This window comes from Oryctolagus cuniculus, chromosome 17, assembly GCF_051225735.1.
Source record: "Oryctolagus cuniculus isolate XC-2025 breed Fujian yellow rabbit chromosome 17, ASM5122573v1, whole genome shotgun sequence".
In the NCBI taxonomy this organism is placed as follows: domain Eukaryota; kingdom Metazoa; phylum Chordata; class Mammalia; order Lagomorpha; family Leporidae; genus Oryctolagus; species Oryctolagus cuniculus.
In genome coordinates this window covers 47758995-47775373 of record NC_142883.1, presented here as the reverse complement: position 1 = coordinate 47775373, position 16379 = coordinate 47758995, and the positions used below count along the sequence as shown (strand labels likewise).

The 16379-nt window shown below is 46.0% G+C and overlaps 1 protein-coding gene and 1 non-coding gene across 12 annotated transcripts in view; both read left to right on the top strand.

The window, feature by feature from the left end:
• The window catches only part of SMG6 (SMG6 nonsense mediated mRNA decay factor), a 261637-nt gene that overhangs the window by 184 nt on the left and 245074 nt on the right, over window positions 1–16379 (top strand). For 9 of the 11 annotated variants that reach the window (XR_016223920.1, XR_016223919.1, XR_016223921.1 and 6 more), the window contains exons 2-6: window positions 2072–3830; window positions 4365–4557; window positions 5349–5459; window positions 12411–12517; window positions 12776–12854. The exons of 1 other annotated variant lie outside the window; for it this stretch is intronic. Coding sequence is in view for 7 of the 10 variants with exons in the window: in XM_002718880.6 (XP_002718926.1) it covers window positions 2072–3830; window positions 4365–4557; window positions 5349–5459; window positions 12411–12517; window positions 12776–12854 (2249 nt within the window). In the remaining 3 variants the exon portion in view is untranslated. Of the gene's footprint in view, window positions 1–80; window positions 253–2071; window positions 3831–4364; window positions 4558–5348; window positions 5460–12410; window positions 12518–12775; window positions 12855–16379 lie in introns of those variants that run through there. One more of the 11 variants, XM_051824499.3, reaches the window with a different exon arrangement.
• LOC127484588 (U6 spliceosomal RNA) lies at window positions 9235–9341 on the top strand. The gene has a single exon (XR_007911640.1). It is a non-coding gene; the product is annotated as a U6 spliceosomal RNA (small nuclear RNA).

Genomic DNA, 16379 nt, shown 5'->3' with positions numbered 1-16379 from the left:
GTGAGTCGCGCCGCCCAGCTCCTGGGCCGGGCCTGCCCGCCCCGCCTCCCTCCCCTCCTCTGCCTCCTCCCTGCCCGGTCGGCGGCGCTCGGGAGCCCCCGCCCCTTCCCCCAACAGTGGGGGCGGGGGCCACGGGCGGTCCCCTCCCTGCCAGCTCCAGGGCCAGTGTGGGACCCGGCTCGGCCACGACCTGGGTCTGCCTCTGGGAGAGCCCTGCCTGCGTTCTGCCTCCACCCGCGTCTCACCGCGAAGGTGACTGTTCCCCTTGCCCCAGCCCTCTCCGACCGTCCCCAGTAGTCGGAGTGGATGCTGGGGTGTGCGAGACCCCCGGTGTGTGTTTCCCGAAGGCGTCATCCGCAGGCCGCCTCGGCCGTCTGTTCGGCGTCGGAGAGAAGGAACCGGGAAATTGAGACAGTTTTTACAGCCTGAGACTTCCTTGGTGAACTTTTTTTTTTTTCCCCCTAAGGCAGGCTCCTCAAAGCTGCGCCACTGCAGGGATCCAGGACCTCCGAGGGCTGACGCCGCTCTGGTTTGGCCTTGGCATGTGTGGGAGCAGTTTTTATCAGAGAGAAAGCTCATTTTGCAAGTTTATTTAAAAGTCGAATCACATCAGGAAAACTCCAAGAAAGATTCTAGGGTCGCACCTTTTCTTTGTTAGGCAGTGGAGCTGGGCAGAACTGCAGCTGTGGTAGGTGCCTTTTCCAGACCTGTGGCCAGTCTGAAATGGTTAGTCCCCTGAATTGGATTACTCAGGCTGTTTTTCCCCTTTGCTGTGCGAAGTAGTAGTAGCTCTTCTGACCCACTCCTAAGATACAAAGACTGCTGGGAGTGAGCCATTCCAGGGTTAAATTGCTGTATCTTTGTTCATACTTCATAAAGGCTCTTTGAAGATACCGATGCGGAATCTTTAAACTACAGCTAGTTTATTTTTTCAGCTTTATTTTCTGTTTTGTTTCTCCTGTTTGAAGGTGTAAATGCAGGACCATGCGATCCTATTCTGGATTTGTTTGTAATTGTGTTTATAAAACAGTACAGTACTGGGATTTTATGTAGCATTGAATATTGAGTAGATGATAATGTTCTCAATGATTCCTGTCACTTTCCCACTGAAATGTTTAGGGCATACTTACAGTTGTCTTCTCTTTAATAGGTACAGGTAACAGATCTTTACAAAAGACATAGTTTTGCTCATCTATCTTTCAGTAAGTTCATGGAGCCTCCAGTGTGGTTTCTGAATTCTTACTTTTGAATGCCCCAGTTCTTGGTATTTTGAGAGCATGTCACCATCTTTCCAATGTCCAGGGAAAGCTCCCCTGTGGAACTTTTTTCTCCTGTTCCATCATGATATTAGCAGTTAATCGTGGTGGTCTGGTGATGATAGTCTGAGCAGTATTCCTTTGAAGTGACTCTGCTGGCTACTGTTAGAGAATTGGGAGAATAAGCAGAGTTGGAGAAAGTAAAGGAACTGCTTTCTGTTTGTTTCAGTAGGAGGCGTGGTATCCTTAAGAATAGAATTATCCTGGTCAAGTTCAGAGATTGGAATTACCTTTTATTTTTTTTTCCCCTGCAGAGATGCTCAGGACTGTAGATTATTATACATATTCTTTTTCTTCTACCCTTACTCCTCACTAATACATTAAACAGACTTAGCCACCCTAGAAAAATGTTCCAGGTGAAAGAAAAGACTGAGATGTCTGTAGAGCAAGGGTTGTGTAGACAGAAAACAATCTAATGCTGGAAATGTTAGCCCTCTTATTCTGACAATAATGAGTACTTTCGGATTTTAAGGTTCAGAATATGACTTGAATAACCCAAGAGTATATGGGTTTCTCCCCCTTTTTCCTCCCCCATGTGTATGTAGCTGTAGCACAATTAAATTCTTAGCCTTGCCAGTTGTTGAACAAATATTATAAACCCAGAATTTCTGCATTTGAAGAAATGTCCTTCCTCATCTGTTATAATGTTGGCATTTGGATTTGTAGTTCTTGCTTGCCTTTGTGTTGCTTAACCAGAATGACAGTATTTTCCCCTTCCTCCTTCACTCTTCCCAACCTTCTCCCCAACACAACAGAAAACATGAAGGAATTAAAGGAGCCCAGGCCACGTAAAGATAACAGGCGCCCAGATTTGGAAATCTATAAGCCTGGTCTTTCTCGACTAAGGAACAGACCTAAGATCAAGGAACCCTCTGGGAGTGAGGAATTTAAGGATGAAATTGCTAATGACAGAGAGTCTGCTGTTGGAAATGACACACAGATCATTAAAGATGCCTGCAAAGACCTGGACAGCCAACAGCAAAATGGTCCTATAGACCTAGAAAATAATCGGGGACAGGAATCCTTTCCTAGGACTGTTGGACAAGAGGATCGAAGTCTAAGAATTATTAAGAGAACAAAGAAACCGGACCTGCAGATCTATCAGCCTGGGCGGCGTTTACAAACTGTTACCAAAGAACCTGCTGTTCGGGCGGATGAGGAAGAAATCCTCAACCAGGTAGAACAGCTGAGAGTACAGGAAGATGATTATAGGGGCAAAATTGTGAAAGAGGAAATCGTGAATAAGACAGATAAAACTGAGACAGACAAGAGCCCAAATAGTGAGAGAGTAAGGACTGCAAAGGGAGAAAAAGGAAAGAGGGTTGAAAAAGGGGAGGGGGTGAAAAAAGTGACTGATGATGGGGGCCAGGGGAAGCCAGGTTCTGCAAAGCGGTACTCCCGCTCAGATAAACGAAGGAACCGTTACCGCACTTGTAGTACCAGCTCAGCGGGTAGCAACAACAGTGCTGAGGGAGCTGGCCTGACCGATAATAATGGATGTCGCCGCCGCCGACAGGATCGGACCAAGGAGAGGCCACGACTGAAGAAGCAAGTATCGATGTCTTCAACTGACTCCTTAGATGAGGATAAAATTGATGAGCCTGATGGATTAGGACCCAGGAAGAGCTCAGAAAGGAAGAAACATTTAGAAAGAAACTGGTCTGCCAATGGGGAGGGCGAGCAGAAAAGCAATGGTAAAGAAAATCGAGGCACTCTTCGTGTCACTTTTGATGCAGAAACCATGAACAAAGATTCCCCCATGGTGAGGTCAGCCAGGGAGGATGTGGAGAGGGTAAAGCTTGACAGAGGCTTGAGCAGTGGGGGCAAGGGCTCTGAGAAGCAAGAGTCTAAAAACTTGAAACAAGAACTTCGGGGTCGTGGGCGTGGCATTCTGATTCTGCCTGCCCATACCACTCTGTCTGTGAATTCGGCAGGCTCTCCAGAGTCTACACCTTTGGGACCTCGGCCTTTATTTGGATCTGGTAGTAAGGGGTCTCGGAGCTGGGGTCGTGGAGGCACAACCCGCCGATTGTGGGACCCAAATAATCCTGACCAGAAGCCTGCTTTAAAGAGCCAGGTGCCCCAGCTACATTTCTTGGACACTGATGATGAAGTCAGCCCTACATCTTGGAGTGACTCTCGCCAGGCCCAAGCATCTTACTATAAGTTTCAAAATTCTGACAACCCCTATTATTACCCCCGGACACCAGGGCCTGCTTCCCAGTATCCCTATACAGGCTATAGCCCTTTACAGTATCCAATGGGCCCTACAAATGGTGTGTACCCAGGACCTTACTACCCAGGCTACCCGACCCCATCTGGACAGTATGTCTGTAGCCCCGTCCCTGCCAGCACCATGAGCCCTGAGGAGATAGAACAGCACATGAGAAATGTTCAGCAACAGGAGCTACACAGGCTTCTCCGGGTGGCTGATAACCAGGAACTGCAGCTCAGCAACCTGCTCTCCAGGGACCGCATCAGTCCTGAGGGCCTGGAGAAGATGGCTCAGCTCAGGTATGGTGTGTTTCACCCTGGCTAGGAGGACTGGGGGTGAGCTAGAGTGTAATAGGCTCCTGTGGCTATAGATGGTCTAAGCTTTTGGGGTAGCCCCTGAGTATTGTCTTCCTTTCACATTGGCTTTTGTAAGGGAAGGACAGTTGGAAAAAGAACATTCCTAGTAGAAATAATTATGCTTCCTACTTTTTCTTTAAGAAAAAAAAAAAAAAAAGGCCTTTAAGGGAATGTGGAATCTTCAAAGGGAAAAGGAAAGACTTTCCAGAATTGAACAACATTTAACTTGCAGTGAAGATCTTATTTCAGTTGTTAAATTTAGGTGAAGACATATGGGGACAACCTATTTTCTTAGACATTAACTATCTTTAAAATGACATTTTACTGTGCTGAATGGGAAGTAGTATGAGTAGTGTACCTGGTCACATTTTGGATTTCTTGCCAAGGGAGGCGGTTAATTTACAGGAAGCTCAAATCTTGGGTCTGGCCTTTTCTGTGGTGTATTTGGAACTAGAAGTTGCGTGTATTTTATTCCAGAGCTGAACTACTGCAGCTATATGAGCGCTGTATTCTATTAGATATTGAGTTCTCTGATAATCAGAATGTGGATCAGATCCTGTGGAAGAATGCTTTCTATCAGGTGATTGAGAAGTTCAGGCAGCTTCTCAAGGATCCGAATGTTGAAAATCCAGAACAGATTCGGAACAGACTTTTGGAACTCTTAGATGAGGTAAATTGTCATCTTTTTGTCTTCAGGATACTGGCTTTAGCGTCATGTAATTGTGATGGGTTATTTATTTATTTATTTGACAGATAGAGTTAGACAGTGAGAGAGAGAGAGAGAGACAGAGAGAAAGGTCTTCCTTCCATTGGTTCAACCCCCAAATGGCCACTATGGCTGGAGCTATGCCGATCCAAAGCCAGGAGCCAGGTGCTTCTTCCTGGTCTCCCATGTGGGTGCAGGGCCCAAGCATTTGGGCCATCCTCCACTGCCTTCCTGGGCCACAGCAGAGAGCTGGACTGTAAGAGGAGCAACCAGGACTAGAACCCCGTGCCCATATGGGATGCGGCGCCACAGGCAGAGGATTAACCAAGTGAGCCACGGCACTGGCCTCTTGTGATGGGTTTTTATCGTCTGAAATACTATGTTTTATAATATAACATTGGCAAAAAGTTTAAAACTTTTCTCTTGGGTTTTGGCCTACCCTTACTTACCAGTGTTGCTACCTTGGGGCTATAACTTAATGTTAATACTGATTAGTTTTGAGCTTAAGAGCTTTCTGAATGTCTTGGCCTAGGGGAGGGGTGGAGTGGAGGCGGTCGGGAATTCATATCTTTGGTACAAAGGGAGAAGCTGATGCCATGAATTTGTCCTGTGGTCACTTGGTGGCCAGTACACAACTGTGTGCCTCCCTTTATATAGTGTATCTGAGCACTAGCAGAACTTTGTCCTAGTTTCTCTCAGATAGATTAGACCAGGACAGGTTAATTCAGCTCTTTCTTATTTTTTTCTCTTCATAGGGTAGTGACTTCTTTGATAGTTTGCTTCAGAAGCTGCAGGTTACTTACAAGTTCAAACTGGAGGACTACATGGACGGTCTTGCCATTCGCAGCAAGCCATTACGCAAGACAGTAAGTCAGCTTCTTTAACTCAAATTAATTCATCCATTTAGTAAACACTTATTTGTGTGTTAGTTATGTGTTAGGCACTATGCTGGATGTTGAGGATATAAGCATGAAAGATGGAATCCAGCAGAAGAGATAGATTAAATCAATATTTGCCATGTAATAAGTACTATTGTAGTGGTATGTATAGTGAAGAGGCATAGAGGGAAATGGATCTAATTTAGTCTAGTTGAGATCAAGGAAGGCTCCTCAGAGACTGTCAAGCTGATTCTTGAAATATGACTCTGAAAGATGAGAGGGGCAGTTTAGAGAGGGCACAGCCAGAGACAACCAGGTATTATTGAGAAAGTTCAAGAAGTTCAGTATTTTGGTGTTTGTTATGTGATGTGAGGCTGTTATAGGAGGTAAATCTAATGAAGGAGGAAGTGACTAGATCATAAACTTCTACTTTTTTTTTTTTTAAAGATCTATTTTTTTATTTGAAAGTCAGAATTACACAGAGAGGAGAGGCAGAGAGAGAGAGAGAGAGACAGACAGACAGACAGAGACAGAGAGGTCTTCCATCCGATGCTTTACTCTCCAGTTGGCTGCAAGGGCCAGAGCTGTGCCGATCTGAAGCCAGGAGCCTCTTCTGGGTCCCCCACATGGGTGCAGGGGCTCAACGACTTGGGCCATCTTCTGCTGCTTTCCCAGGCCATAGCAGAGAGCTGGATCAGAAGTGGAGCAGCCAGGTCTCGAACCTGTGCCCATATGAGATGCTGGCGCTGCAGGCCAGGGTGTTAACCCACTGCGCCACAGCACCGGCCCCTAGATCATAAACTTCTTATATGCCATCCTGAAAAGTTTAGACTTCCTTTGAAAGCATTGGAGAGCTATTGATAGTTTTGCTGCTAGAACCACCCTGGTAAGTTGGTGAGTTTACATGGGAGTTGGGCAACAGTGAAGCTATGGGAGTCAGGTTGTAGGCCTAGCTAATGTAGAGGTAATAGAGGTAAAAAAGAAAAAACAGACTGGAAAGATATAATGGAAATAGAATTGAATTGCTGGCTGATTTGGTGTGAGGAATGAGACTGGAGGTATGAGGAATCTATATTGTCTCCCAATTTGTGGCCTAAGGGGAGTGGTTGCAAAGGAAGAAGATAGTTCAGATTTGGATGTGCTTAACTGGACATGTCTATCAGGAACTTGAAAATGAACAAATGAATATTCTGGTCTATCTGGAGCTCAAGAGAAAGAACTGGGCTGTAATACAGAAGTCATCAATGTGTGAGTGATTGTTGAAACAGAAGTTGGGATACTGAGAAAACTGGCCAGAGTGGGCAAAATTGTGAAGTGCACTAGAGTTGTTTATTTGAAAGGCAGAGTTACAGAGTGGCAGAGTGAGAAAGATAGAGAGAAAGAATTCTTCCATCTGCTGTCTCACTCCCCAAATGGCCGCAACGGTCAGAGCTGGGCCGATCCGAAGCCAGGAGCTTCTTCTGGGTCTTCCACACTGGTGCACGGGTCCAAGCACTTGAGCCATCTTCTGATGCTTTCCCAGGCCATAGCAGGGAGCTGAATTGGAATTGGAGCAGCTGGTACTCAAACTGGCGCCAATATGGAATGCCAGCACTGCAGGTTACAGCTTTAGCCACTATGCCACAGCACCGGCCCTCGAGTTGTCAGATGTTAAGATTACTGAAAGCTGGATTGGATGACCTTATTAAGAATTGTTTTAGTTTGAGAAGTTGGAAGCCAGATTGTAGTGAAGAGAGGAGTTGCAGAGATAACAAGAGAATGATATAGACTATTCTTTTAAGAATCTTGGCTATTAAGGCAGGGAAGGAAACTAGAAGATAATATAAGGCTAAGAGAAATTTTTGTTTTTTTAAGATGAGAGAGACCTGGGACATATTTAGGGAGAGATTAGAGATTAATTAGAGGAAAGTATGATGTGTGGAACAGAGGCTTCTTCTTGCCTGTCTGTTCCTTCTGATGAATTGCTACGTACAAGTTCTCTCACGAATCAACAGGCTATAGCAGAGAGCTGGATCAGAAGTGGAGCATCTGGGACTTGAGCCAGTGCCCATATAGGATGCTGGCACTGTAGGTGGGTGCTTAACCAAGCCACAGTGCTGGTACCAACAACATGAAAGGTGCCATTCTAGGCAGAGGCAATTCAGTGTTGAACAAGAAAGCCATGGTCTCACAGGGTTCACATGGTTTAGAGAATTATGGAGAACTAAGGACAATCATAGTTAAGCTGAGGCTGAAGCCCTGAGACATTAGCCAGGTGAAGGTGGATGTGAGGATGCAGAATAGCAGCATTCCAGGTGGAGAGCAGAGTGTATTTGATGGTCCCGAGGTTGGGTGTGTTATGGTTAGCGGAATGGAAGAGAAGCCTCGTCTCAAGAATGGAGAGTGAGCAGGAAGGTGGTGCTGAAGAGGTGCCTGGGCTAAGGTCATCCAGGACTTCAAGCTGAGGATGATGGAGAGCCTTTGAAAGAATCTGAGATGGCAAAGTGACTGTAGTATGGACATACAACCAGTTTCCTTTTGTGCTTTATCAGTTATATACACAAAGTTCTTGGTGTTCATTGATAAAAAGAATGTATGGAATAGTCAGGACTCTGAGGGTATATGGCATCTAGTGACATGAAACTTAGCTGGGTCACAAGTTTGAGTTCTGTGCTAGAGACTGATGTGCAGTAGCTGTTTAGTTAGCTAGTGAGTAAGCCTTCCTGAAGGGTCAGCATCGGCTCAGGTGAGCTCTGTTCTGTATTCAGTGACTTGTTCCTTTGTTTTGTGTTGGGTGCAGTTGAGTTGTATGTTGTGAATGGTATTCCTTAAGGAGATTTTTAAAAATTTTATTTATGTTACTTATTTTGGGAGTGAGAGGAGAGCTCAATCTTCCATCTACTGGTTCACTCCTCAGCAGTGACCAGGGCTGGGCCAGGCAGAAGCCAGGAGCTGGGAACTCAGCTTGGGTTTCCTATGTGGGTGGCAGGGACACAAGTACTTAAGCCATCTCAAGTACTGCCTCCCAGGGTGTGCTGTAGCAGGAAGCTGGAATTGAGAGTGCGGATGGGACTCAAACTCAGGCATTCTAGTGTGGGATGTAGGTATTTTAATTGGCATCCTAACTGCTATGCCAAATGCCTGTCTCTGGGAAAACTTTTGATTGGGTGAATGTCTTGGGATTGTTAAGGGTCTGTTCTTTTGTTTCCTTATTGAGTGACAGGTACTGAGCCTGTCAGTGGGAAAACATTTTTGTAATACTACACCATCTCTGGTGTGTTGTAGGTGTTTGGAAAAGGACGAAGGGTCTTTGTAAAGTTCACAAAAATATATATTGTGAAGAAACTATGCATGGATTTCAGTATTTTTGCACTGAAATAAACATTTATTTTAATTCTGTTTCCCCATTAGCTTTTTGAGGTACCCTCCTAATGTTTTTGGCAAAGGGAGCATAATTTAGTAGTACAGTTCCTTGATAGTAACTGAGAAAAAGACTGACAATGACAGGAAAGAACAGTAAACAGTTTTTTTCTTTTTATTTATTTTTTAAAGATTTATTTTTATTTAACTGAAAGGCGAAGTTAGAGGGAGAGACAGAAAGAGAGATGTTCCATCTGCTGGTTTATTCTCCAAGTGGCCATAACAGCTGCAGCTGTGCCAGGCCAAAGCATGAAACCCAGAGATTCTTCCAGGTATTCTGTGTGGGTGCAGGGACCCAAAACTTGGGCCATCTTCCGATGCCTTCCTAGGCGCATTAGCAGGGAGGTGGATTGAAAATGGAGCACTGCTCGCTTTGGCAGCACATACACTAAAATTGGAACAATACAGAGAAGATTAGCATGGCCTCTGTGCAAGGGTGACACACAAATTCGTGAAGTGTTCCATATTTTTATAAAATTCTAACTTCAGTAAGCACCAACACACCCAGATAAGAGAAAAACTTTATGAGTCTATTAGGCCTATGGAAACTGTCATTTACCAATCACATCTGGCAATAAATCAGAGACCACAAATAGGTACCAAAAAAAAAAAAAAAAAAGAAAAAGAAGAAAGAAAGAAAGAAAGAAAGGAGCAGCTGGATCTGGAACCAGAGCCAATAACGGATGCCGGCGTCCAGGCGATAGCTTAATCCGCTATGCCACAGTGCCAGCCCAACAGTTTTCCTAATATTTGTTTATCATTTTATAGTTTATAAGATTTTTTTTTTTTTTTTTGACAGACAGAGTTACACAGTGAGAGAGAGAGACAGAGAGAAAGGTCTTTCTTTTGCCATTGGTTCACCCTCCAATGGCCACTGTGGCCGGCGCGCTGCGCCTATCCAAAGGCAGGAGCCAGGTACTTCTCCTGGTCTCCCATGGGGTGCAGGGCCCAAGCACTTGGGCCATCCTCCACTGCACTCTCGGACCACAGCAGAGAGCTGGCCTGGAAGAGGGGCAACTGGGACAGAATCTGGCACCCCGACCGGGACTAGAACCCGGTGTGCCAGCGCCACAAGGCGGAGGATTAGCCTAGTGAGCCACGGCGCTGGCCAATTTTATAGTTTATAAGATTTTTTTTTTTGACAGGCAGAGTGGACAGTGAGAGAGAGAGACAGAGAGAAAGGTCTTCCTTTGCCGTTGGTTCACCCTCCAATGGCCGCCGTGGCCGGCGCGCTGCAGCCAGCGCACCGCGCTGATCTGATGGCAGGAGCCAGGAGCCAGGTGCTTTTCCTGGTCTCCCATGGGGTGCAGGGCCCAAGCACCTGGGCCATCCTCCACTGCACTCCCTGGCCACAGCAGAGGGCTGGCCTGGAAGAGGGGCAACCGGGACAGAATCCGGCGCCCCAACCGGGACTAGAACCCGGTGTGCCGGCACCACAAGGCAGAGGATTAGCCTAGTGAGCTGCGGCGCCGGCATGTTTATAAGATATTTTTACATTCATTCAATCCAGTTATTCTACTGAACAGGTATTTTTATGTTCTGCAGAAGAAACAGTCCTGGCATGTTGCAATGACTTCTTGAGATCATACACTGTTTATATAGTCAGGTCTCCTGACTCTGAGTTTTGTAAGATTTTCTTTCATTTGCCTGGAAATAACAATCACCCCCTCTACTTTCTGCCTTTGTGCTTTCTCAGTAATTTTTTTTTGAATAATTATTTATTTATTTGAGAGAGTTACAGACAGGGAGAAGGAGAGACAGAGAGACAGGACTTCCATCTGCTAGTTCACTCCCCATATGGCTGCAACAGCCGGAGCTGGGCCCATGTAAAGCCAGGAACTTGGAGCTACTTCTGGGTCGCCCATGTGGGTGCAGGGGCCCAAGCACTTGGGCCATCCTCCACTACTTCCCCAGGCCACAGCAGAGAGCTGGATCGGAAGTAGAACAGCCGGGTCTCGAACTGGCGCCCATAGGGGTTGCCAGCGCTTCAGGCCAGGGCTGTAACCCGCTGCACCACAGCACTGGCGCCAGTAAATTTTTGTATCACATTGTTAGCTGATTTTTGGTCATAAAGGTAAAGCTGAAAACGGTATACTTTTTTTTTTTTTTTTTTTTTTTTTTTTTTTTTGACAGGCAGAGTGGACAGTGAGAGAGAAAGAGAGAGAAAGGTCTTCCTTTTCCGTTGGTTCACCCTCCAATGGCCGCTGCGGCCGGTGTACTGCACTGATCCGAAGCCAGGAGCCAGGTGCTTCCCCTGGTCTCCCATGCGGGTACAGGGCCCAAGGACTTGGGCCATCATCGTCCACTGCACTCCTGGGCCACAGCAGAGAGCTGGCCTGGAAGAGGAGCAACCGGGACAGAATCCGGTGCCTTGACTGGAGTGCCGGCGCTGCAGATAGAGGATTAGCCTATTGAGCCGTGGCACCGGCCCTTTTTTTTAAATTTATTTATTTATTTTAAGATTTATTTGTTTAGCCGGCGCCGCGGCTCAGTAGGCTAATCCTCTGCCTTGCAGCGCTGGCACACCGGGTTCTAGTCCCGGGCGGAGCACTGGATTCTGTCCCGGTTGCCCCTCTTCCAGGCCAGCTCTCTGCTGTGGGCAGGGAGTGTAGTGGAGGATGGCCTAAGTGCTTGGGCCCTGCACCCCATGGGAGACCAGGAGAAGCGCCTGGCTCCTGCCTTTGGATAGGCGCAGTGCGCTGGCCACAGCGGCCAGTGGAGGGTGAACCAACGGCAAAAGGAAGACTTTTCTCTCTGTCTCTCTCTCTCACTGTCCACTCTGCCTGTCAAAAAAAAAAAAAAAAAAAAAAAAAAGGATTTATTTGTTTATTTGAAAGTTAGAGTTACACGGAGACAGGAGAGGCAGTAAGAGAGAGAGAGGTCTTCCATCCACTGGTTCACTCCCCAGTTGGCCGCAATAGGTGGAGGTGAGCTGATCTGAAGCCAGGAGCCAGTGGTTTCTTCTGGGTCTCCCACATGGGTACAAGGGCCCAAGGACTTGGCCATATTCTGCTCCTTTCCCAGGCCATAGCAGAGAGCTGGATCAGAAGTAGAGCAGCTGGGACTCAAATCGGTGCAGCTTTATCTGCTACACCACAGCGCTGTCCCCTACTTTTTTTTTTTTTTAAGATTTGTTTATTTGAAAGGCAGAGTGACACAGAGACATAGAGATCTCACATCCGTTGGTTCACTTCCCAAGTGACTGCAACAGCTGGGACTATGCTAGGCCGAAATCAAGAGCCTAGAACTCTGTTTCTCTCATGTAGGTGGCAGGAGTTCAAGTACTCGGGGCCCTTTTCTGCTGCCTACCAGGGTATGCCTTAGTAAGAAATTGGCTCAGAAGCAGAGCAACTGGGACTTAAACTGGCATTCTGATATGGGACACCTGCACTATGCAGCTGCTACATCACAAGACTGGTGTACTTTATACTTTGTTGAAGACTACCAGTGCCCTGCTTTGTCATTTTGATTCCATCCCTGTCCTTGGGGACTGAAATTAGTGTTTCTTGGATACTTTCTAACTGATTGTTTTTCCTGAAGGTAAAATATGCCTTGATCAGTGCCCAGCGATGTATGATATGCCAAGGAGATATCTCTAGGTATCGGGAACAAGCCAATGATACAGCAAACTACGGGAAAGCACGCAGGTATTGTCCCTCTAGTTCATTATTTCCCTTTCTTGTCTGACCTTAAGCTAAGCTGTCTTAAGAGCAAGGAGCACTTGAGCTGCCTCCCATTACGCTGTCCTACAGGTGTCCCTGTTGGTCCCCGTAGTGATGCTTCACTGCTCTAGGGCCATATCTAACTAACACTCCAGTTTATGTCTTTAAGTAGTAGGGCTATCAGGATGAATTGGGAAGGAGTTGATACGGAGCTAGCATTTTCTTACTGTTTTTCTATTCTAGTTGGTACCTGAAGGCCCAGCACATTGCTCCCAAGAATGGGCGCCCCTATAACCAGTTGGCTTTGCTGGCAGTGTATACGGTAAGAAATCCTGTGGACAGAGGAAGTATTTTGCAGGCAGTATCTTAAAGTACGAATTTTGATAGCATCAGCTCCTGGAGCTTGATTTCATCTGATCAAAGTAGTCCAAAGAGTATCCCCTTGTGCCTCCCATCCTCCAACTCCTTACATCCCTGTACTTTGAGAGGTAAGTTGTCAGGGATCCTCACTTCAGTTGACCTATTTCATCCACTTACCTCTTGCACTCAAGTCCCTGAGGGGTGCTCTGCTCCGTCCAGGCAGACACCACTCTGTTTCTGACCAGAGCTGCTGCTCTGAATCTTGTCTTGCTTCCTTCCCTTTCCTGTCCTGTTGATACAGGCTACTCACTCTAGAAGGAAAACAACTCTTCCTTTACCTCACTCTCTTACTCTCTTGAAGTCCTCACCAGGCCCTAGGTGGTCAGATCCTTGTTTCCTTTCCCCATATCATCTTACCACTCTTAACTTTTTAACCAAGGTGCCTGCTTTGCAGAAGCATAGTGAATGCCAGATTTTACCTCTCTAGATCTTATCAACCTCCTCTGCATGTTTCTCTGCCAAAGAGAAATGGGCCTTGGGAGCTGAGAGGGCTCCAAGCAGGAAGGAAGTTCACTAAAGGGGGAGAAGTGGCAGCCAGTGCTAGGTACCAAAGTTTCGGGTGTAAGAAGTAGTTAACACATGCATTACCATAGAGAAAGTTTTCTTAATGCTGTAAAACTCATTGTCCAAATAAACAGTGCTGGAGTTTATATTTATTCCACAACACATTCAGGAAATTCCTAAGAATTATGGATTGAAATAGTTGATAGAGTAATGTGTTACTGAAAAACTTCCTTCAAAATACTGGATCTCTCTCTTTTTTCAAACCTCTGCCCTGTTCTCTTTGTGTGGGCACTTGGTATTTTTGGCCACCCCACTTTATGTTTTTATTTTTCTTTTCCCTTTCTCTTTAACCCATCTTTTCCTTAGCCAATTTTTTCTTCTCTCTTATTCTTGGTCTCCTTTCCCAGCTTCTCTTCTTTGTAATTATTGAATAAAATATTATGTTCCTTGTTGATCAAAAAAATAATTAACTGTCACCTCTATTTAGTTCCAAGACATTTTCAGTACCCCAAAAGGAAACCTTCCATTCTTCCCTCCCCCCAGCCTGTGGCAGCCACTAGTCTGATTTCCACCTCTACTGAGTTACCAATTCTGGATGTTTAATGTGAATGGAACCATAAAATATGTGACCTTTTGTGTCTGATTTTAATTTAGTGTCAAGTTTTTGAAGTTCTTTATGTAGCATCCACCAGACACACTTTATCTTTTTGGTGAAGAAGACTCCATTATCTGGACATACCTGCTCTGTTTTGTTGTTGATGGACATTGGGATTGTTTCCACCTTCTGGCTATTTTATGAACAGTGTTGCAGTAAAGTAATAGTAGTTCTTTTAGGTGTGTACGTAGGAGTGGAGATGCTGAGTCATATGGTAATTATATGTTTAACTCTTTGAGGATCTGCCAAACTCTTTTCCATAGTGGCTGTGCCATTTTGTATTCTCATCAGCAGTGTATAAGAGAGTTCTGATTTCTCCACATTCTTATCAAAATTTGTTTCCTTCCTCTATCCCTCCCTCCTCCTCTTCCTCTCTTTCTTTTTTTTTTTTAAGATTTATTTTATTTATTTGAAAGAGTTACAGAGAGAGGTAGAGACAGAGAGAGAGGTCTTCCATTTGCTGGTTCACTCCCCAGATAGTTGCAATGACCGGAGCTGAGACAATCCGAAATCAGGAGCCAAGAGCTTCTTCTGGGTCTCCCACGCAGGTGCAGGGGCCAAGGACTTGGGCCATCTTACGCTGTTTTCCCAGGCCATAGATGAGAGCTGGAAGAGGAGCAGCCGATACTAGAACTGGTGCCCATATGGGATGCCAACGCTTCAGGCCAGGACCTTTTTTTTTTTTTTTTTTTTTTTTTTTTGACAGGCAGAGTTAGTGAGAGAGAGAGAAAGGTCTTCCTTTTTCTGTTGGTTCACCCCCACCCCAGGTGGCCTCTACAGCCGGCGTGTTGTGGCCAGCGCACTGCGCCGATCCAAAGCTAGGAGCTAGGTGCTTCCTCCTGGTCTTCCATGCGGGTGCAGGGCCCATGGATCTGGGCCATCCTCCACTGCCTTCCTGGGCCACAGCAGAGAGCTGGACTGTAAGAGGAGCAACCAGGACAGAACCGTTGCCCCTACTGGGACTAGAACCCAGGGTATCGGCGCCACAGGTGGAGGATTAGCCTAGTGAGCCACGGTGCCAACCCTTCGGGCTAGGGCTTTAACCTGCTACGCCACAGTGCCAGCGTGTGTGTGTGTGTGTGTGTGTGTGTCTCTCTCTCTCTCTCTTTCATTTTATTTTATTCTATTCTATTCTATTTTAAAGATTTATTTATTTTACTTGAGTTACACAGAGAGAGAAGGAGAGGCAGAGAGATGTGTCTTCCATCCGCTGGTTCACTCCCCAATTGGCCGCAATGGCCAGAGCTGTGCTGATCCGAAGCCAGGAGCCAGGAGCTTCTTCTGGGTCTCCCACGTGGGTGCAGGGGCCCAAGGACTTGGGCCATTTTCTGCTGTTTCCCAGACCATAGCAGAGAGCTGGATCAGAAGTAGAGTAGCTGGGTCTCGAAATGGCGCCCATGTAGGATGCTGGCACTGCAGGTGCTTTACCCACTACGCCACAGCGCCGGCCCCATCCCTCTTTCTTTCTGTCTTTTGATTGGTACCAACCTAGTAGGTGTAAAGTTGTATCTCATTGGGCAAGTTTTGGTTTGTTTCCTACTTGAGACTGTTTTGTTTTTTCCTTAATGGACTTGATTTTGGGGACAGTTTTGGGTTTATAGAAAAATTGAATAGAAAGTCCAGTTCAATTTCAACTCTTCCCCTATCCTTATTAGTGTTAATAGCTTGTTAAAAATAATGGTTTCCCTTATTGTTAACATCGTCTGTCCATTGGGGTGCATTTGTTATAATTGGTAAGCCAGTATTGATACAATATTGTTAGCCAAAATCCATACTGTTGTACATTCTATAGATCTGGACATATGGTTAATGACATATGTCCACTGTTATGGACATAAGTATCATACAGAACTTAGTTTTACTGCCTTCAGAATAGCCCCTGCCCCATTCTTCCTACCTCACTTGAACTCCTGGTAGCATCAGGAGATGTTTTTATTGTCTCCACAGTTTTGCTTTTTCCAGAATGTCATGTAGTTGGAGTCATACACTATATAGCCTTTTTTTTTTTTTTTTTGAAGATTTATTTATTTATTTATTTGAAAGACAGAGTTACAGAGAGGCAGAGCCACAGAGAGAGAGAGAGTTCCATCTGCCGGTTCCCTCCCCAAATGGCTGCAACGGCTAGAGCTGGGCCTATGCAGAACCAGGAGCTGCTTCTGGGTCTCCCATGCAGGTGCCATCTTCTACTGCTTTCTCAGGCCATAGCAGAGAGCTGGATCGGAAGTGGAGCAGCCGGGACATGAATTGGCACCCATATGGGATGGTGGC